Genomic DNA, 22,464 nt, shown 5'->3' with positions numbered 1-22,464 from the left:
GTAGTCACAGAAAACCTTATGAATAACAGCAGAAAACTGTCAAATATAGTCCAGAAGATGAAATATTGTGATTAACTCCAGAATATAGTCAGATATAGTGTCGGAAGATGAGCCCCATGATGAGCTTGATGTATGTGATGTGTAGTGAGTGGGTTACGAACTGCTAACTGTATCGTGAGCAGTTTGAATCTACCAGTCTCTTTGCATGAGAAAGATGAGACTTTCTGCTCTGGTAAAGATTTATAGCCTTGAAAACCCTATACAGGGTTGCTATGAGTTGGATGGGCTCATTGAACATGAGTTGACCATGATGATGGGAATGGAGTAAAGCTTTTGGGACCTTCATTTGATGATGGGGCACAACTCAAAATGAGGAGAAGTAGCTTCAGGCATCCATTAATAATTGGAACATGGAATGTATGAGGTATGAATCTAGGAAAACTGTAAGTTGTCAAAAACAAAATGGAACACATAAAGATTGATATCCTAGGCGTTAGTGAGCTAAATTCAACTGATATTGGCCATTTGAATCAGACAATCATGATTTATCATGCCTGAAACTACAAATTGAAGTGGAATGGCATCACATTCATCATTAAAAAGAACATTTCAAGGTCTGTCTTGAGGTACAATGCTTTCTGTATTAAGATAATATTCAAAAGCCTACAATGAAGACATGTTAATACCACTGTAAACTCAAATTTACTCACCAACCATTGAAATCTGATGATGAAATTGAAGAATTCTACTGGCTTCTTCAAGGAGCTCTGGTAGCATATTGGTTACAAGTTGGGCTGTTAACCTCAAGGTTAATCATTTGAAACTACCAGCTGTTCCATGGGAGAAAGACGAGGCTTTCTGCTCTCATAAAGATTTACAGCCTTGGAAATCCTATGTAGAGTCGTTGTGAGTCAGAACCAACTCCACGGCACACCACCAGCTTCTTCAGTCTGAAACTGATTAAACATGCAATCAAGATGTATTGATAATTACTGGTGATTGGAATGCAAAGGTCGGAAACAAAGAGGAAGGATCAGTCATTGGAAAATATAGTGTTGTTGATAGAAATGATGCTGTCGTCACATGATAGAATTATTCAAGACTAACGTCTTATTAATTGCAGATATCTCTTTTAGACAATATAATGGAACTATTTCATCAGATGGAATGAATACACAAGAACCAAACTGGCTATATTTATGGGAAGAGACAGTGGTAAAGCTCAATATCATCAGCCAAAACAAGCCAGAGGCAGACTGTGAAACAGATCAGCAGTTGCTCATATGCAAGTTCAGACTGAAGCTGGAAAAATTAAAACAAGTCAATGGGAGCCAAAATATGACCTTAAATATATCCCACCTGAATTTAGAGACCATCTTGAGAATAGATTGGATGCATTAGGCACTAATGACTGAAGACCATAAGAGGCGTGGGATGACATCAAAAACATCATGCAAGAAGAAAGCAAAAAGTCATTAAAAAGACAAAAAGGAAAGAAAAGAACAAAAAGGATGTCAGAAGAGATTCTAATATTTACTCGCCAGTGTACAGATGCTAAAGTGAATGGAAGAAACAAGGAAGTAAAAGTGCTGAACAGAAAATTTCAAAGGCAGCTAGAGAAAACAAAGTAAATATTATAATGAAATGTGCAAAGACCTGGAATTATAAAACCAAAAGGGAAACCAAAATATGCTAAGCATTTCTCAAGCTAAAAGAGCTGAAGAAAAAATTCAAGCCTTAACTTGAAATATTGAAGGATTCTGAGCCAAATATTGAATGATGCAGGAAGCATTAAAAGGAGATGGAAGGCATGCATAAAGTTACTGTATCAAAATGAAAGGGTAGATGTCCAGCCATTTCAATAGGTAGCATATAATAAAAAACCAATGGTAATGAAACAAGAAGTCCAAACTACACTGAAGGCATTTATGAAAAAGAAGTCTCCAGGAGTTGACGTAATACAAATTTAAATCTTTCAACAAGCAGGTGGAGCATTGGAGGCGTTCACTCATTCTATGCCAAGAAATTTGGAAGACAGCTACCTGACCAACTGATAGGAAGAGATCCATATTTGTGCCCATTCCAAAGAGAGGTGACCTAACAGAATGCAGAAATCATAAAAAATATTGTTACTATCACATGCAAGTAAAATTTTGCTGAAGATATTTCAAAAACGGCTGGAACAGTACATTGACAAAGAACTGCCAAAAACTCAAGTCAGATTCAGAAGAGGACTTGGACCCAGGGATATCATTGCTGACATCAGATGGATCTTGGCTGAAAGCAGAGAATACCAGAAATATTCTAAAGAATACTTTTGCTTTACTGCCTATACAAATGCTTTTGACTGTGTGGATTGTGATAAAATATGGATAACATTGTGCTTCTGAGGAACCTGTACATAGACCAAGTGGCAGTCATTCAAACAGAAAAAACATAAACTCAATGGTTTGGAATTAGGAAAGGTGTGCAGCAGGGTTACAGTCTTTCACCATGATTTTTTTAACTATATGCTGAGCAAATAATCCAAGAAACCAGATTATATGAAGAAGAATGTGGCATCAGGATTTGAGGAACTCATTAACAGCCTGTGATAAGCAGATGATACAATCTTGCTTGCTGGAAGTGAAGAGGACTTATAATACTTAGTGATGAAGAACAAAGAACACAGCCTTCAATATGATTGCACCTCAATCTAAAGAAAACAAAAATCCTCACCACTTGAACCAATAAATAGCATCATGATAAATGAAGAAAAGATTCAAGCTGTCCAAGTCTTCCTTTTTGCTTGGAACCATAATCAATACTAATGCAAGCAGAGGCCAACAAGTCAGATGATGTATTAGGCAAATCTGCTGCATAAGATCTTTTTAAAGTGTTCATGAGCAAAGTTATCAGTTTGAGGACTTAAGTGTGTCTGACCCTAGCCATAGAGGCTTGATTAGGGTTTCCGAGGCTGTAAACCTTTAAGGGAACAGAAAGCCTCATCTTTTTCCCATGGAACCACTGGTAGTTTTGAACTGCTGACCTTAAGATTAGCAGCCTGACTCGTGACCACTATGCTACCAGAGCTGGGGTAATATTTGATAAAATACTAAGTGCACCGAAGTCTGAAAAGGGCTGGGAGTTACATGAGTCATGACTTAATCTATTGCTCATTACAGACTTTCTGTACAAATAAACTGTGTACCCAAACTTTTTTCAGGAATCATTTTTGTCATTCTCTTCTTGGAACATCCTTATCATATAACCATAAACTATTACTTTGTCATACATCAGTTAGGACACATCTCTAGTGTTAGCAAAACCCCCTATCAGTTCTTTCTTAAACTAACAGTTTTCGCATTTTACTGGGAGGAACATTGGGAAACATCTTTGAAGAATATTATGTATTTTTCTATCGAATGCTGGCTATCACTGTATTTCCCATTACCCAAACTTATCCAGAAACCAGAAGGCAAAGAAAACTGGGAAATACAATTCCCCAAGATAATGGGCAGAGCAAAGGAAGGTGAGGACTGAACGTGGCTACACATAGACAAATGTTTAGCACAGCTTGTCAAACCAAAAGTGGTATCTTGATTCCTCTTTCACTACTCTTTCTCTCACTCTTGTCCAACTCACCAGATTTCTAACCCTTTACCTCTCACAAATAATTACTGTTATTGATTTTCTAATGTATTGTTTTATGGTTTCTTTGTGAATATACATACAAATATAATTTAAATTCTTACTGCTCACGTCTGTCTTAGCAAAAGTAGCAAACTATAAATCGAGCCCAGAGCATTGCTTTTATATTTTTGCTACACCTGGAAAACTCTTTTGTAAAGCCTCTTTAATAGCAAGAGAAAAGAGGAGACCGGGCGGTGAGCTAGTAAACCACAGAGAGTCAGTCGGAGACGTGGCTAGAGAGGCCCGGAAGTGGCCTCTCGGTCCCGCCCCACGCGTGCTTTGCTAGTTTTGGACATTGTGAATGTAGGTGAGTGAGGGATGTCTTTTGGGCACCCTTTCACTGATGTGGGTGTGGGACTCCTCCTCTAGCTGCGCGTGCTGTTTTTTGGGTACCGGGGTGGGGAGGTGTGTTTTCGGGAGAAAGCTCTCCTTCACCAGCGCTTTGCAGCCGGGACTGTTCGGGAGGAAGACCCCTACCAGGGCATGCGCTGTGTGACCTTTCGGAGTTGGACTCCGGACAGGTATTCCACTATGGGTGTCCCGCGTCCACTGTTGTTTCTAGCAGTCTGTGCCTCACAGCATTTGCAGACTGAGTTTCTTGGGTCTTATTCACAAACAAGCCTTGAAAATGGGAGTCGTTAAATTATTTCTCCTTCTGGAGACAAGGTCAGTACCAAGGACTTTAAATTACTGTTGAAGTACTGAAAAGAAGCAAGGCTTTGGGGTTAGCCTGGTTGGAATTCTGCCTGTGCAACTTATTGACTGTATGACTTTTGCCCAGCTTCTTAACCCCTCAGTGCCTCATTTTACTGCTTTGTAAAATGGGGCTAATGATGTCTTCTAATTCATCAAGTTGTTGTGGGAATTAAATGACCAAACATGTAGTGTTATTGTTAGGAGCCATCCAATGGTTTCTAACTTAATGACCCTATGTCCCACAGAACAAAACACTATGTTGCAGCATGCTCACATCATGCATATGTTTGAGCTCTTTGTTGCAGTCACTGTACCAATCCATCTTTTCATTGACCCTCTACCAAGCACGATGCCCTTCTGCAAAGACTGGTACCTCCTGATAGCATGTCCAAAGTACGTCTTATCATTCTTACTTCTAAGAAACATTCTGACTACTTCTTCCAACACAGATTTGTTAATCCTCCTGACATTATATGGTATAGTCAATATTCTTTACCAACACCATAATTTAAAGACATAAATTCTTAAGTCTTCCTTATTCATTGTCCAGGTTTCCCATGCATATGAAGCAATTGAAAATACCATGACTTGGGTCAGGTACATCTTGGTCCTCAACATGACATACTTGCTTTTGAGCTCTTTAAAAAGGTCTTTTGCAGCAGATTTGCCAATGCAATATATCATTTGATTTCTTGACTGCTGCTTCCCTAAGCACTGGTTGTGGATCCAAGTAAAATGAAATCCTTCACAGGTTCAATCTTTTCTCCATTTATCATGATGTTGTTTCGTGGTCCATTTGTGAGAATGTTTGTTTTATGTTGAGGTGCAATCTAAACTGAAACCTATAGTCTTTGCTCTTGCTCAGTAAGTGTTTCAAATCCTCTTCTCTTTCAGCAAACAAGGTTGTGTCATCTGCTTATCATGGGTTGTTAATGAGTCTTCCTCTAATCCTGTTGCCCTGTTCTTCTTCATATATTTCAGCTCCTCATATTATTTGTTGAGCATACAGACTGAATACATTTGGTGAGAGGATACAACCCTGATGCACACCTTTCCTGATTTTAAGCCGCACAGTAGTACCGCCTTCTTCTATTCGATTGGTTACCTTTTGGTCTATGTAGCTGCATGAGCACAATTAAGTATCCTGGAATTCCCATTCTTTGCATAATTTGTTATGTTCCACATCGTCAAATGGCTTTGCATAGTCTTAGTCTCTGCTTTCAGCCAGGATCCATCTAACACATCAGTAATGGTATCTTTTGTTCCATGTCTTGCTGAATCTTGCTTGAATTTCTAGAAGTTCCCAGGCAATGTACTACTGCAACTATATTTGAGTTATGTTCAGCAAAATTTTACTTCTCTGTGATATTATGATATTGGTCGATAATTTCCTCATTCTGTTTGATCACCTTTCTGTGGAATGGGCACAGAGATAGATCTCTTCCAGTGTGTTGGCCAGATAGCTGTCTACCAAATTTCTTGCATAGACTAGTGATCACTTCCAGTGTTGCATTAATTTGTTGAAACATCTTAATTTGGTATTCCATCCCTTCCTGGAGCTTTGTTTTGCACCCATGTCTTCAGTGCAACTTCCTTCAATACTGTTGATTCTTGATCATATACTGCCTCCTGAAATGGTTGAATGTTGACCAGTTCTTTTTGGGATGGCACGTCTGTATTCGTTATGTCTTTATTATTTTTTTTTAAAACATTTTATTGTGAGTTGAGTGAAGGTTTACAGATCAGATCAGTTTTATAAAGTCAACAAATCATGTACTTTGCTTCATTACATAATTGCAATTCCCTCCATGCACCAACAATTAACAGCATTTACCTCTATTCATTGCATTCCTCCCTGTGTCTCCTGCTACTTTCATCTTTCCTCTGCTAACCTCCCTCTTTTTGTATATTTCCTGCCCTGTAACTGTTGAATTGCAGGGTCAGCTGTTCAAGCTCATTAGCTGCTCCTCGGAACCCTATACAGGGTCGCTATGGGTTGGAACCGACTCAACAGCACTTCACAACAACAACAACCCATGTTAGCATGTATCTACCCTCTAGCCCGTGAATAATTTTCCCTCCTTCCCACCTCCCCACATAACCATCATAGATTGCTTCTTCTATCAAGAAAACCTTTTAAAAAATGTTTATATTGATCTCATACAATGCTTGTCCTTTTGTGATTGACTAATTTCATTCAGCACATTACCCTCCAAGTTCAACCATGTTGTGAGATGTTTCACAGAGTCATCATTATTCTTCAATGTTTGTCAATATTCCATTGTGTTTATATACCAAATTTTGTTTAACCATTGGAGATGCTTTTTCCTTGGCTCTACTCATTTAAGGGAGTCCTGGTTCGGTGCTATGGGTTAATGTGCTGGACTGCAAAGTCAGTTTGAATGGCAAGGCTGGCAGTTCAATTTAACCAGTTGCTCCTTGGAAACCCTATACAGGGTTGCTATGGGTCAGAACTGACTCAATGACCTAACAACAACAACTGATTCAAGAGTGGCAAAGAGAGATTTTTGACAATGAAAAGTAGCCAGTTCACTCTAAAACGAAGAGAAGAAGGAAAAAGAAACCATGAAGAAGAACTAGGACTACTGGAGTGGTCAGACATCTTGAGTCCTTTGCAGTACTTTGGGTATGCCAGCTCTTTAGGAAAGACTTAGTAGACACGTGACAATACAGAGGGCCTGAGCCATGGAGATAGCTGTGAGAATAAAAACTGGCCACAGGTCTGAAAGGCATTCCAGGGGTATTTGTAACAAGAGATTGGACTAGGTTGTTTGTAACAACTGAATGAAAAGAAGGGATCAACGATGATTCTGAACAAACAGGGTGGGTGGTGCTGCTGTTTCTAGAGAATGTCATACTGGGGAAATAGATCAACCAAAAACCCACTGCCCCTAAATCAATTCCGATTCATAGAGGACTGAGTAGAATTGCTCCATAGGGCTTCTGAGGCTGTAAATATTTACAGAAAGATTGCCTCATCTGTCTTCTAAGGAGTGGCTTGGTGGAGTTAAACTACTGACCTGTCAGCAATCTGATGCTCAATTCAGTAAACCACAAGACTTGGTAGAGGGACTAGATTGTTGTTGTTAAGTGCCATCAAGTCGGTTCCAACCCATAGTGACCCTGCACAGGGTTTCCAAGGCTGTAAATCCTCACGGGAACAGAAAGCATCATCTTTCTCCCGTGGAACTGCTAGTAGTTTCGAACTGCTGACCTTGAGATTAGCAGCCCAATTTGTAACCACTATGCTACCAGAGCTCCTTAGAAGGACTAGATTAGGAGGAAAGAAAACCAGCTTGGCTTTGAAGGTACCAAATTGGATTTGTTTACAAGATTTACAGATAAAACTGTCTAGGAGACATCACAGGGTAGGAATCAGGAGTCTTCAGCCTAAAACATGGGATTCATGGTTGGAGTAGTGAGGATGTAATGGCAGAGGCACTTGAATGAGGGGAAAGCATCTCTGAAGCTACCGCTCGATCCAGTCTACTAGGAATGCAGGAAGGGGATTGTTTGCAGTTTCCTAGTTAATAATGTTTTCCTCCTTTTCAGGAATTGTCTACAGAAATAACAGCTTCCAGCTAGGAAGAGCCCCAATTACTGCCTTGGTCCAGGATGGCAAGAGAATTGAGGGAATATACAGCCCTGGATGCCCAGTCTGCAGAGGACCAGATGGGACTTCTGGTCATAAAGGTGGAGAAGGAGGAGGCCTCTGCCTTTGCAGAGGAGGCCCGATTATCTGGCAGCCCCGCACTGGACCCCCAGCACTCCCAGCCCGAGCACTCCCGCCAGTGCTTCCGGGGTTTCCGCTACCCTGAGGCTGCAGGGCCCCGGGAGGCGCTGAGTCGGCTCCGGGAGCTCTGCCGACAATGGCTGCAACCTGAGATGCACAGCAAGGAGCAGATCCTGGAGCTGCTGGTGCTGGAGCAGTTCCTGACCATCCTGCCTGGGGAGCTGCAGAGCTGGGTGCGGGAGCAGCATCCCGAGAGCGGGGAGGAGGTGGTGGTTCTGTTGGAGTATTTGGAGAGGCGGCTGGATGACCCGAGGCTGCAGGTAGGGACAACTGATTTAGTGTGTGAGAACTGTGGTTCTTTCTTCTTAAAATCTCAAAATTGGCATGAGGAGCATTCCATGAGATCTAGGGGCTTTCCATCTTTTTTCTGTACCATAAACCTCTTTGGCAGTGAGGTTAAGTCCTTGGACCCCAACTCAGAATAATATTTTAAGCACACAAAGGAAAATATAAAGGATGACAAATGCAATAAATTATTTTGAAATTCAACTAAGAAAATGAAACTATGTGCTTTTTTTGGTTACTACACGTCTAATAAGTTGTAATTTCAAGATGGTGCTAAGCATGATGACTTCAGGATGTTTGCTTTGTCGTGTAATGCGCAAACATTTGTGATTTTTACTGGTGACAGTCACAGGTACAGTTCATACCACCTTGGTTTGTTGCTTGTGTCCATGATTTAAGGCAATGCTAAATTTCACTTTGTTGTTGTTTATTGGGTACTGTTAAGTCAGTTTGACTCAGCAATTCTGTGTAGGGTACCTGAGAGCCGCTGGTGGGTTTCAACTACCAGTCCAGTGCTTATCCTACAGTGCCATGTTGTTGTTGTTGTTAAGTGCCATCAAGTCCGTTTGCACCCTAGTATAGGGTTTCCAAGAAGCAACTGGTGAACTTGAACCACCAATCTTGCAGTTAAAAATAACTTTGCAGTCCAGCACATTAACCCACAGGGCCACACCAGCCCTCAAATGTCTTGTTGTTGTTAAGTGCCATCAAATCAGTTCCAAATCATAGCAACCCTGTATAGGGCTCCCAAGACTTTAAATCAGGGGTGGGGAACCTTTTTTCTGCCAAAATTTTTAACTTCAGTTGTGGTTCATACAAAATTATAAATTTTTAAATCAGCCTGTTATATTTGATCAAACATTTAATTAATTCATCCCTAATGTGATGGCTCTGGTAGCATAGTGTTTACGAATCTGGCTGTGAACTGCAAGGTCAGCAGTTCGAAACTACCAATGTTCCGCGGGAGAAAGATGAGGCTTTCTGCTCCCATAAAGATTTACAGCCTCAGAAACCCTGTACAGAGTCACTATGAGTCGGAACCGACTCCACGGCACATAACAACAACAGTGTGATGACAGGAGTCGTGGTGTGGCGCTGTGGGTTAATGCGCCAGACTGCAAAGCTGTTTGAACTGCAAGGTTGGCAGTTCAAGCTCACCAGCTGCTCCTTGGATACCCTATACAGGGTCTCTATAGGTTGGAATTGACTCGACGGCACTTAACAACAACAACAACAACAACAACAATGTGATGGCTGGAACTGCAGTTGCCAGATCAAATGATTTCACAGGCCTTTTTACAGCCCATGGCAGATCTGGTATGGTGTTTTAGGTTAATGTGCTAGACTGCAAAATTGTTTGAACCTCAAGGTTGGTAGTTCAAGCTCACCAGCCCCTCCTTGGAAACCCTATACAGGTTCACTGTGGGTCAGAACCGAATCAACGGCCCTTAGCAACAGTGACAATATGGCCCATGGGCTGACCCCCCCCCCCCCCCCATCTTTCTCTTTTGGAGTGGTTGATGGGCTTGAACTGCTGACCTGTGATTTGCAGTCCAGTCTTATTGTTTGGAGCCACCGTACTCCACAAATATCTCTTATTGTTAAGTGCCGTCAACTCATTATCAATTCATGGTGGTGCCGTGCAGTCGGTTCTGGCTCTTAGCGACCCTGAACGGGGTTTCCCAGGCTATAAATCTTTATGGGAGCAGAAAGCCTCATCTTTCTCCTGCAGAACAGCTGGATCTGAACTCCTGACCTTGAGGTTCGCAGCCCGAGTCTTAACTAGTAGGCTATCAGAGCTCCTTATCAACTCATAGCGACCTTTTATAGGGTTTCCAAGGAGCAGTTGGTGAGTTTGAACTGCCGACGTGAGGTTCAAACCAACCTTGTGGATGAGTGCTTATCCTACAATGCCACACCATGACTCCAAATATCCAAATATCACTTCCTGTTGTTAAGTGCTGTCGAGTCAGTTCCGACTCATAGCAACCCTTTACAGGGTTTTCAAGGAGCAGCTGCTGAGTTTGAACTGCCATCACTTAAGAGGTTAGTAAATTGAAAAATACAGTTTTTTCTTTCCACATCATGATTGGCTAGGAAGGAGTACATGGACCACTGGTTAAGAGCCCCTAATAGAAATGTTCATTTAGCTTGCATCGTCCTGTCTGTTATATATGACTTTTCTTACTTTGCATTTCCTGTGTCCTTGTGTGGGTTTCTTTAGGAGATGTGACCTGAGAAAGACCTTCTGATCAGTGACCAGGTATCCTAGATTCCTGAGCTGTGTAACAGTGAAAAATCACTTCAAGTCTTTGAAGCTTGGGCTCCTAATCATGCTTTAGAAGTTCTGAGCTACACATAAGCTACTGATCATGAATGTGACTCAGAAATTATGGCTTAATTATAAATGTCTGCAAGGAAGTATTCATTTAATGAGAATATACCATATGAAAGAAGGAGCTCTGGGAGTGTAGTAGTTACGAGTCGGGCTGCTAACCTCAAGGTCAGCTAGTTCGAAACTGTCAGCAGTTCTGCGGGAAAAAGATGAGGCTTTCTGCTCCCGTAAAGATTTACAGCCTCGGAAACCCTATAAGGGGGTGCTATGAGTCAGAACCGACACCATGGCACACTACCACCACCCTCATATGCAAGACCCTGTGTTCTTATATACTGCTCCCCCAAGCCCTGTAAGGTAGACGTTTCGATCTGTAGTTAGCACTGTCATATAAATGAGTGTTGTTATGTGGTTTTCATTAAAGCACAAATGTATATAATAATGGAGCATAGAATAATTGAGGACAGTGTGGGCTGTAGAGTCATTTGACTTAGCTCAAACCTAGCACTGCCACTAACTATTTGGCTGAATTTGGACACGCCTCTTAAGCTCTGTGCCTCAGTTTCCTTATCAGTATAATGGAGGTGATAACAATTCCTAACCTCACAGGGTTATTGTCTATGTTAGATGAATTCATATTTGTAAAGCTCTGAGAAACAGTGCTAGGCATATAGAAGTATTTGATGAGTAAATGAAAATAAAAATAAATTAATGACTTATAGGTCCCAGATGGTGACTGGGGGCAAGAACTGCTCTGTTGTAAGATGGCACTGTTGACAGGAGCCAGGGGCTCACAAAGCAGCCAGTTCCATCCAATGAAGGCTCTGCTCAAGCATGAATCTTTGGGGTCCCAACTCTCAGAAGACAGAGGTAAGGAATCTCTTCTGGATAATCTACAAATTTTATTTAGTTTCATGGAAGGATCACCTAAAGTCACATCCACTGACAGTTATTTTATATACCTGTTACAGATAAACTTTTTTTTTTTTGAGAGTAAAACTAAAAGGACAATTTCAACCGGGATGGAAAGCCTTCCTAACCAAACCTGGATATTCTAAATAAGGTTTTACTAAAATTGGAGTTTGGAAAAATTGATTTTGTTAAGAATACAGTGTGGTCTCCATTCATGTTTATGGAGGTTTCCTATGTGGTAGCCATTGTTGCTGATGAGTGGCATCACTAGGATTGGTGTCACCCAGTGTGTCACCTCCTTTGTGGGCAGAGCAGCTAGCCCTGTCCTGCCCCCTCTTTGGGCTGAGAGCTATTCAGGTTCCCATTGCTTCTCTCCTCCCCCATGGACCAAGGCAGAGCCCCTTCTCCATCCAGTGGCTAGCACTGTGTCCCAGCCACCCACAGCCTGTCTGGCAGGTGATGGGGACTGGGGCTGGTGTGGTGGTGCTGATGAGTTATTGCAATGGGTGACACCAACTCTGAAGATGATACCTCCCTCCCCCCAATGCCACTGCCACCCCTAGGGGTCATTTTTGATGCCACCCCCTGACAGTATCAGAGGCTACCGTTTGCACACTCCCTCCCCATTTCCCTGATGATTCCATTCTTGTTGGCACCGGGATAAAGCCATCAGTGACACAGATCCCTTGTTCCAATGGAGCTTACATTTATAGGGGAGATAGTAAATAACAAATTAACAGTACTATTTTGGATCGTGGTAGATGCGATGAAGAAAATAAGGCACAATCTGGAAAGCTGGCCAGAATAATACTGCATCTCCTAAATCATCGGTCTGTTATTAGAACAGTATAAAAATCACTGTATAAGAAATAACTGGGTGCTCTGAGGTGTCCTCCCATATTCCCTGCACAACATGTATAGCACTGGGCCAAGTCAGCAAACATGCATTCTTTCTCAGCAGAGTTTCTATCCCAAACCAACTTGTTTGCTTCCCTTTGCAAAGTTTGCCTTCTATGGGGAAAAAACAGGTTATTTATATTTTTCTCTGGAATCTGAGAAGATTCTATATAAACAGAGTCCTATTTCCTTTTTACTGGGCCCAACCCTGTTCGACTCCTCTTAGTTTTTCAGAACCAAAGCAGAATGCACCCTAACCAACATGGAACCAGTCTCCTTTGAGTTGATCCATTTCATGTTTTGTGTAGTACAGCTGCACTCTGCAGGATTTTCAGGACTGACCTTTTGAAAGCAGATGGCCAGGTCTTCCTTTTGAGATGTTTCTGGTTGAATTTGAACCACCAGCCTTTCTGTTAGTAGCTCAGTGCTTACTCAATTGTGTTATCCAGAGGCTCCAAGAAAGCACCAGTTGTTGTGTGCCCTCCAGTCAATTAAGGCTCCTAGTGACCCTGTAGGACAGAGTAGAATTGCCCCTTAAGCGTTTCTAAAGCTTGTAATCTTAATGGGAGTGGGTCACTGGGCCGTTTCTCCTGTGAAGCAGCTGATTGGTTCGAACTGCCAGCCTTAAGTCGACAGCCCAGTGCTTAGCTCTCGAGCTACCAGGGCTCCTTAAAAAGCACAGTGATAGCTATTAAAGACATTGTAGGTACAAGTCCTGTGCCTGTTTTATCCCCTTGTTGTTGCTGTTAGTTGCTCTTGAATTGATTCCAACAGCGGTGACTATGATTGTGTGAGAGCAGAATTGCTACACAAGACTTTTGAGGTTGTGACCTTTCTGAAGTAAGTCACCAAACCTGTCTTCCAAGGTACCTCTGGGTGGGCTTGAACCACCTAACTTTTGGCTAGTAGTCAAGCACTTAACCATTTGTTCCATGCAGGACCCCTATTGTAGCAAAATATAAGACTGAAGGATCTTCAAATGGAAAGCATTGTATTTCTTATGTTGCGTTCATTTCCCCATTCCTACTAGGAGTTTTTTGTGGTTTGTGTCTCTGCAGGAGCGTACCAGCTCTCTTCAGACCCTACGATTGAAGCTGGTAGGGACCGGGCCTTTGGGAAAGGATCATCCTTTGTATAAATGTGTATGGGAGGAATCTATTGACCCAGTTTGGAACTTGGATTCCTTAAGGTAGGGAGACTGAATGTCAGGGTAGATCTCATCCAGAGCTTCTTTCCTTCTTAGTTCTCCAGGTGCCTGGTATTGCCCAGGAAGCAGGTTGCAGAGGAGATGCCAGGCTCATCCCAGAGTCCCAGGTGAGCTGAAGCTCTCCCTATCTCCCTCAACATTTTTACTACTGTTGGGTTTCTCACAAAGGGCTTTCCCTCCCTAGTCTCCCTCCACCCCAATCCTAGATTATGAAAATGGTACAGGAATGTCTGCATCAGCCCAAGGCTGACTCCTATGCGGTGAAAGTCAGACATATCTCCTTTCTCCAACCTTTTTAGCAACCCCAACACCAGCCATCCCTCCCATGGCACTCTTTACTTTTCAGCTGAGTTCAAATAATTCGCTGTAATGACCGCACAGAATTCACAGACCATACTCAGAGTGATGGGGTTTACTGGTGGAGTAACAGGGTGCACCTTGGAATCAGGATTAATAGGCACAACTGGGGATCAGGTTCAGGAAGCATGAAGCAAAATCTCCCTTCCTCAGTGCAGAACAGCTCTCTCTGCTCCTTTCAGCAGTGCAGGGCTTTCTTAGCCCCAAGAATAGGCTCCTCTTGACCCCCAGAGGATAGGCCCTCAGCCCTGGACCCCATTAGGGCCTGACCTCTACCCTGCTCGGGGAAGTGTTACAAAGCTAGATTCACCAGTAAACCTTCGCCTGATGGTGCTCAGCTCTCTCTTGCTTTGTTGTGTGGGTCAGCCTAGTTCTGCCAAATGCCCAGAGGCCTACAACTCCAGCTGAACACCTCTTACCTGAAGATGCCCAGCTTTCTTGCTTGATGGGTTGACACACCAACTACTGTAGGCACTTTGCTTGATGGGCAAGAAACCCACATTCTGTCTAGTGCCAGTCTCCTGTTTCTTTGCTGCCGCTTCTTGCTGTCTTGTGCAATCTCCATTGTTGCAGCTCTCTGTCTCCTGGGTTTAGGAGATTCTCAGTGCAGGGATCCCTGGTCCAGAGGATGCATTCCACTCCTGGTTCTTCTTTCTTGGTGGTAGAGTGAGTTCTTCTGCTTGGAGTTAACTTTCTTTTTAAGCTTAGCAACATGCCAAATTGACTAGTTCCCTAATTAGAGTTCTATATACCCTCTTTGCATATTATCAATCATTATAAAATCATGAATGACCAAATGGGCCATAATAAGTCATTCTCTTCACTGCATAGAATGTTCTGGAATTTGAGTTTTCCCATCTATCCCAAGACTACTTAGCACTGTTTGTCAACATTTTGGTGCCCATACAAGAAGTGTTTCCTATTTTACTTCTAGCTTGGAGGCCTGCCTGTGCTTCTCAGATCTTTACCTTGTCTGTCTGGTCAACCCCTTCATTGGTGCGATTTTCTCCTTCAATCAATGGCAGTTCAGTGAATGTTAACTGAGGATTTTTATGTGATGCTGGTTTTGTTTAGTTCCTTACATTAAAAAAAAACTGTTTTGTTTTGTTTTTAAAGTGTTAAAAAAATGTCCCATTAATGGAGTTTACTCTCAAGGAGCACATACTTGAAGAGACCCATAAGGACTGTTGTTTTTAGTTTAAAATTAGTTTTAGTAAGTACTATCTGAAAAATCTTTTCTTACCTGACTTTTATGTCTTTCTGAAAGATATCAGTGTTAAGGCCTTGTAATTGTATATTTTTTCCCCATGTCAGACTTTCATTTCATTGTATTTAAAAGATCTTTAATGTAAATAAGTCGCACCCTACTGTGCCAAGAAAGGCACAACATAAATATTTTAGAATTTTGGGAGCTGGTCTATACTTTTTACTCAGTTGGACTTTATTTTCCAAATATTTTCACAATCTGGAATGTTGTCTAGATAGTCATGTGAAAATAGAAAATACTGATCCTAATCTATTTAATGTGTTTGTTTGTTTTTTAATTAAAAACATTACTAAATATAAGGTTAAATTAAATAGATGTAGGTCCGGCCTCATTTGTTCTCTTTTATAATGGCCCTTTAAGCGGGGTGTTCATTGTTTGCATTTGTTCCACACTACAATGCCTGGCCTTGGGAATGACTTTGGGCAAAGGACCAATGTGGGACTGACTGTTGTTTCAGGGGCTGCTGAAAGAGGAAGATATGGCTTTGACCCTCTCCCCTGAGTTGGTACAGCTGGACTCATCTCAAGCGAACCTCTGCAGAGAAGAGAGACAAGAGAACTGTGGCAACCTCATCTCCTTGGGTAAGATGATGGCCACTCTTTTCTCTTAAGATTTCTTGGTTTTCTTAGTGTGTTAGAACCTAGTGGGCTGTTAGAAGCTTTGGAGACCCATTATGCTTAGATTCAGAACTAACATTTCTGAAGCTCAGCTATACACCATTTGTGTGACTAGTTCCTTAACCCTTCTGACCTTGTTTTTCACTCTGCCCTGGCAGTTCTCTGAGGAAGCTTGGTGGTGCTGTGAATTAAGTATTGGGCTGCTGATCACGTGGTCAGCGGTTCAAACCTACCAGCTGCTCTGCAGGACAAAGATGAGGCTGTCTGCTCCCATAAAGATTTCCAGTCTCAGAAACCCTATAGTGCAGCTCTACTCTATCCTATAGATTTGCTCTGTAACCTTCATTCAATTCACAATAAGAAAAGTGAAAAAAAAAAAAAGAACTGGGCCTTGAGACTATAGAGTGGGAGAGCCCGAGCGACCTTAGAGCTGAGGATGTGGAGAACGGAGGTTAGGTGACTTGTCTGAGTTCACACAGCTCATTGTCAGCACAGCAGGGGCTCCGACTCAGCTCTCCCAGCATTGAAGCCACTTCTATTTTGCAGATCCTATCTTTTTCTGGGCCAAAGTCAGAAGTGTCTGTCTTTTCATTGTTCAGTGACTAATTTGAGTCCCCATTTTCCGTTTCTTACAGAGTACTTCAGTAACCTTTTCACTTGCTCTGCTCTCTGTGATCTCCACTTGCCCTTTTAGTATCTAATCCTAGGGGCATGGCTCTGCCTTAGCCTTTTTAGAATGAAGAGCGAGCCTCCATGTGTGTTCCTGATACAGTCCTCCATCCTCATCAACCCCCTTCCACGACCTTCACTCCTAGTTAGTATTCTTCTTCTGGTTGGCTGCTTCTAGTCTCAGGTCTCCCTCCTCCCCAGACTCCTGTTTTTTCCTTTACGACCATCATTCTTTTTTTTTTTTAACTTTTTATTGTGACTTGAGTGAAGGCTTACAGACAAGATCATCCGCTTTACATTCAACAAATCATACACTTTGTTTCATCTTGATGATTGCAATCCCCTCCATGCAACAAGTTATTCTCTCCCTGTGATTCCTGTTTGCATTCTACCCACCTTCCTATTCCTTCTCAACTTTGCCCTTTGGAAAATGTTGATTTTGAATGATTGACCAACCATTCCATGGTGAGCATATCTTACTAGTGTTGTTGTCACCTTTCTCCCTGTCAACCCACCCCCACCCCCCCATAAACCTATTACTGCTAGATTGAAAATTGGGCCACAAGAGACCTGAGGGTGATGATCATCCTCATCATTGACTTGCACTCAAGTGCTCATATACCTGACTTACACACTACTATAAGTCTTGCCTCCCTGTTACTCATTACAGTTTTTTCTTCCCATGCCAGGGCATAATTCACAATCATCAGCCATTTGTTGTTTCAGGTGGTGAAATACAGACTAAGTCCAGCAACTTGCATCCTAATGAGGAGCATCTAGTACAAGATCCTGGGGAGAGCCCATGCCACATGGGTGAAGACATTGCCCAGATTCCACCTTGTGCAGAAGCTGGTGAACAGGAGAGCAAGGTACACAGAAACCAGAAAAATATCATAGGGAAGAGGCGGTACTATTGTCAGGAATGTGGGAAAAGTTTTACTCAGAGTTCAGGCCTGAGTAAGCACAAGAGAATTCACACTGGGGAGAAGCCCTTTGAATGTGAGCAGTGTGGCAAGGCCTTCAATGGGAGCTCTGCCCTCGTCATTCATCAGCGAGTCCACACTGGTGAGAAGCCCTATGAGTGTGAAGAATGTGGCAAGGCTTTCCGTCATAGCTCAGATCTTATCAGACACCAGAGAATCCACACGGGGGAGAAGCCCTATGAGTGTGACGACTGTGGGAAAACCTTCAGTCAGAGCTGCAGCCTCCTTGAACATCACAGAATCCACACTGGGGAGAAACCCTACCAGTGCAGCATGTGTGGAAAAGCCTTCAGGCGAAGTTCGCATCTCATGAGACATCAGAGGATCCATGGTGAGGACAAAAATATTCAGGATTCTGAACGTGGGGAGAACTGGGAAGGCCAGGGTAGAATGGAAAACCAATGGGAAAATGCTGAGGTTCCTGTATCTTATAAATGTAACGAGTGTGACAAAAGTTTCACTCGAAGTAGAAGCCTTATTGAACATCAAAAAATCCACACTGGTGAGAAGCCCTATCAGTGTGATGCATGTGGAAGAGGCTTCACCCAAACTTCATACCTCGTTCTACATCAGAGAAGCCATGTTAGGAAAAGAATTCTGTCCCAGTGATCCATAGGGTATGTGCCAAAGGTAGTGCTCATTTCTCACTGTATTGAAGCCACCCTGGAGCTCCTTATAACTTCAGAAAGTGTAGGCTGGGGCTTTATTTACCATTGAACATCATCAGGTGTTAGAGAATATAGAGTCTGCTTGAGATGAATTATCTTCTGTATTCTAGAAGGGGATGGGGTGGGGTATGGGCTTATTTGATACAGGCCTGTGTGGATGTTACTTGGAAGATGCAGGACCTAAAATTATTTCTTTTAATCCATTGACCTTAAATGGGCTTCCAGACTGGCTACTAACTCTTGTTATGTGCCGTGATCACTATGACTAACTCTTGTCATAGTGATCCTATATAGGATTGCCGAGGCTTTGAATCTTTTGTGGAAGCAGAAAACCTCATCTTTCTCCCTTGGAGCTGCTGGTGAACTCAAACTGCTGACCTTATGGTTTGCAGCCCAGTGCTTATACTCTTAGCCAGTTCTGAGTTACCATCTCCTGGGTGGATGGCTGTAAGTATGCTACTCTGACCATTTAATCACACCTATATAATGCATCCTCCAAAAGTTAGTTTCATGAAGTCTTATAGCAGAGCCCACAGTGTGCCTTGCACATGGTTGCTAATAAACCTTTAGGAAATGTATCAGCGAGATTGCCTTCAGAGACCTGATGGTCTGATGCTGTCTAGGTTTTGGAGGAATTTTGTACTGAAGTCATTTGTGTTTGCATATAATTCTTTGACACTCAGGTGTAATAAAGTGTGATATAAATTCTGTGATGCTCAGCAACTTGGTTCTCACTTTTTATATCTCTTTGTTTTAATCAAGTGCCCCTAAAGCTACAGACACGAATCTTTCACCTTCTTCCTTTATGTACACACTGTGGATCAAGGCTGTACCCACCAAGTTCAAACTCCTTTAGATCAGTAAATTCATACTAAATATTTACAGCAAGTAGCATATAAGATTTCACAACTGCCATATTATTATGCGACACTTTTAGTCTTCTTATACAGTGATTCTCAAATCACCTGCGTGCTACTATTTCCTGAATTATTCATGTGAGAACATAAATTAGCACCTTGGGCTAAGTACTTCTCTCTAAACACATTTTGAACACCATCTCTTTTTTTCCCCTCCCTTGTTAAGTGCTGTCAATTTGATTTCAACTCATAGTGACCCTATATAAGGTTTCCAAGAAGCAGCTGGTAGATTTGAACCTCTAACCTTGTGGTTAGCAGTCCAGTGCTTATCCTGCAGTGCCACACCAGACACCTTTTCCCTCATGGCACTCAAAATTTCATTTTTGTAAATGTAAGGGAGGAAACATTATTTAGTCAACTTTATATAAGTACTATTGTATATCTCTCTTTCTGCTTCCTTTTATGAATCTGAGAAATTCAAGTCACGTTCTTGAACAAGGGATATCATTGCTGAAAGCAATCTTGGCTGAAAGCATAGAATACCAGAAAGATGTTTACTTGTGCTTTATTGACTATGCAAAGACATTTACAAATTATACATAACATTGCTAACAGTGGGAATCCCAGAACACTTAATTGTGTTCATTAGGAACCAATACATAAACTTAAGAGGCATTTGTGTGAACAAAACAGGGGATACTGAATGGTTTAAAATCAGGAAAGGTATTCATCAGGATTGTATCCTTGCACCATACTTACTCAATGAAATAATCAAAGAAGCTGAATTACATTAAGAAGAATGTGACATCAGTATAGGAGGAAGACTCATTAACAACCTGAGATATGCAGATGACACAAACCTTGTTTGCTAGAAGTGGAGGACGACTTGAAGCACTTACTTATGAAGATTAAAGACTGCAGCCTTCAGTATGCATTACACCTCAGTGTAAAGAAAATTAAAATTCTCACAACTGGCCCAATAAATAGCATAAATGGAGTAAAGATAGACGTCAAAAATTTCATTTTACTTGGGTCTACAATCATTGCTGATGGAAGCAGCAGTCAAATTAAATGAATTGCATTAGGCAAATCTGCTACACAAGACCTCTTTAAAGTATCAAAATGCAAAGATGTCACTTTAAGGACTGTGGTGCCCGAGACCCAAGCCATGGTATTTTTAATTGCTTCATATACATGTGAAAGTTGTACAGTGAGTAATGAAGACCTTAGAAGAATCAATACATTTGAATTGTGATGTTGAAGAACAACATAGACAGTACCATGGACTGAGAAGAACTAACATGTATATAAAAATGTGCTTTTGCTTTTGCATCTCTTAAACAAGTGAGAAACCACTTCTCACTTGGTGTCTGGCATCAGCAATCCTTTCCTATATACAGAATGGTTTCCTGGTCATCTTTCACAACTAATAATTTAGCCATCGTTATATATTCCCCCCTGCACTATGTATCTTATTTAGTAGGAAATAAGTCATCACCCAAAATTATCTGCAGATTTATCTATGTCCCTGTTTCCATGTCAGTTGCCAAGGCCTGGTACTTAACGAAGTCCTGGTATAGTGCTGTGGGATAAAGCACTGGACCGCAAGGTCGGTTCGAAACACAAGGTCAGTGGTTCAAACTCACCAGCCGTTCCTTGAAAACCCTGTACAGCGTCGTGTTATATTTGCCAGTGGTTTGATGATTTTATTAAGTCTTTCAAAGAGCCGACTTCTTGTCTTGGTGATTCTAAATTTTTTTCTGTTTTCTGTTTCATTTATTTCTGCTCTAACCTTTATTCTTTCTTTTCTTCTGGTGACTGCAGGCTTACTTTGCGGTTCATGTTCTACTTGTTGAAAATGTTGAGTTTAGGTATTGATTTTGGTTCTTTTTGGATGTGTGCATTTATTGCTATACATTTTTCTCTAAGAACTGTTTTTGCTGTGTCCCTAGTGTTTTCATTCTTGTTTGATTCAAAGAATTTTTAAATTTCATTTTTTGTTTGTTCTATTACCTGGTAGCTTTTAAGCATGGTGTTATTCAATTTCCATTTATTTAATTTTTTCCCCCTTAGATCTGCCGGTTGTTGATTTCTCATTTTATAGCATTATGAGCTGAGAAGATGCTTTGTAGTATTTTGATGTTTTTAAATTTAGTGAGGTTTGCTTTGTGGCCTAACACATGGTCTATTCTGGAGAATGTTCCATGAGCACTGGAGGATGAGCTGTTGTTGGGCTGAGTGCTCCGTACATGTCTGTGAGGTCAAGTTAGTTGATTGTGTTCTTTAATTCCACTTTATGTTTGTTGAGTTTCTTTCTAGTTGTTTTGTCCTTCAACAAAAGTAGTGTATTAAAATCTCGTATATTTTAGACTCCAGGTGTAGCACTGTAAGATCAGCACTGGACAGTGAATCACAAGGTCAGCAGTTCAAACCCACCAGCTGCTCCCTGGGAACTCTATACAGGGTCCCTGTGAATCAGAACTGACTCAACAGTACTTAACAATAACTGTTATTTAGAGTCTTGATGTAGAGCTGTAGAATAAGCATTGGACCACTGATAGTGAGGTTTGTGGTTCAAACCCATCATCTGCTCCTCAGAAACTATAAAGGGTCACTGAGTCAGAACTGACTCTACGGCACTTAACAACAACAAGAACAATATTATTGTGGGATTGTCTATTTTTTCTTCAGTTCTATTAGAGTCTGACTTATGTATTTTCAGGCTTTTTCCTTGGGAGCATAGATAGTACACACACACACACACACGTATGTATGGAGTACTGATGTGGCACTGCAGGTTAATGCACTGAAATGCAAAGTCATTGGAACTGCAAGATTGGTGGTTTAAGCTGATCAGCTACTCCTCAGAAACCCTGTATACGGTCAGTACGGGTCAGAACCAACTTGACAGCACTATATATATATATATAGTTGTTGTTAGGTGCCATTGAGTTGGTACCGACTCATAGCGACCATATGCACAGCAGAATGAAACATTGCCCGATCCTGGGCCAACCTCACTATCGTTTCCCACTCTTGAGTCCATTGATGCTGCCACTTTGCCAATTCATCTTGCTGGAGGACTTCCTCCTTTTCTCTGAACCTCCACCCTACCAAACATAATATCCTTCTTCAGCAACTGATCCCTCCTGATAATATGTCCAAAGTATGAGAGACGAAGTTTGGCCAACTTGGCCTCTAAGGAGCACTCTGACTGCACTTTTTCCA

The 22,464-nt window shown here is 41.7% G+C and overlaps 1 protein-coding gene across 1 annotated transcript; it reads left to right on the top strand.

The window, feature by feature from the left end:
• Positions 1 to 8,004: 8,004 nt before the first annotated feature.
• Positions 8,005 to 18,320, top strand: LOC102838289 (zinc finger protein with KRAB and SCAN domains 4-like). The gene is made up of 5 exons (XM_006872767.1): positions 8,005 to 8,442; positions 11,525 to 11,672; positions 13,855 to 13,925; positions 15,900 to 16,023; positions 17,455 to 18,320. Exons 1-5 carry the CDS (start codon positions 8,005 to 8,007, stop codon positions 18,318 to 18,320), a joined length of 1,647 nt encoding a protein of 548 aa, XP_006872829.1.
• Positions 18,321 to 22,464: the final 4,144 nt, after the last annotated feature.

The sequence above is a fragment of the Chrysochloris asiatica genome, unplaced genomic scaffold (genome assembly GCF_000296735.1).
Source record: "Chrysochloris asiatica unplaced genomic scaffold, ChrAsi1.0 scaffold00213, whole genome shotgun sequence".
NCBI classification, from domain to species: Eukaryota; Metazoa; Chordata; class Mammalia; order Afrosoricida; family Chrysochloridae; genus Chrysochloris; species Chrysochloris asiatica.
The sequence above is the reverse complement of the archived record's forward strand: the minus strand, read 5'-3'. Positions and strand labels throughout refer to the sequence as shown.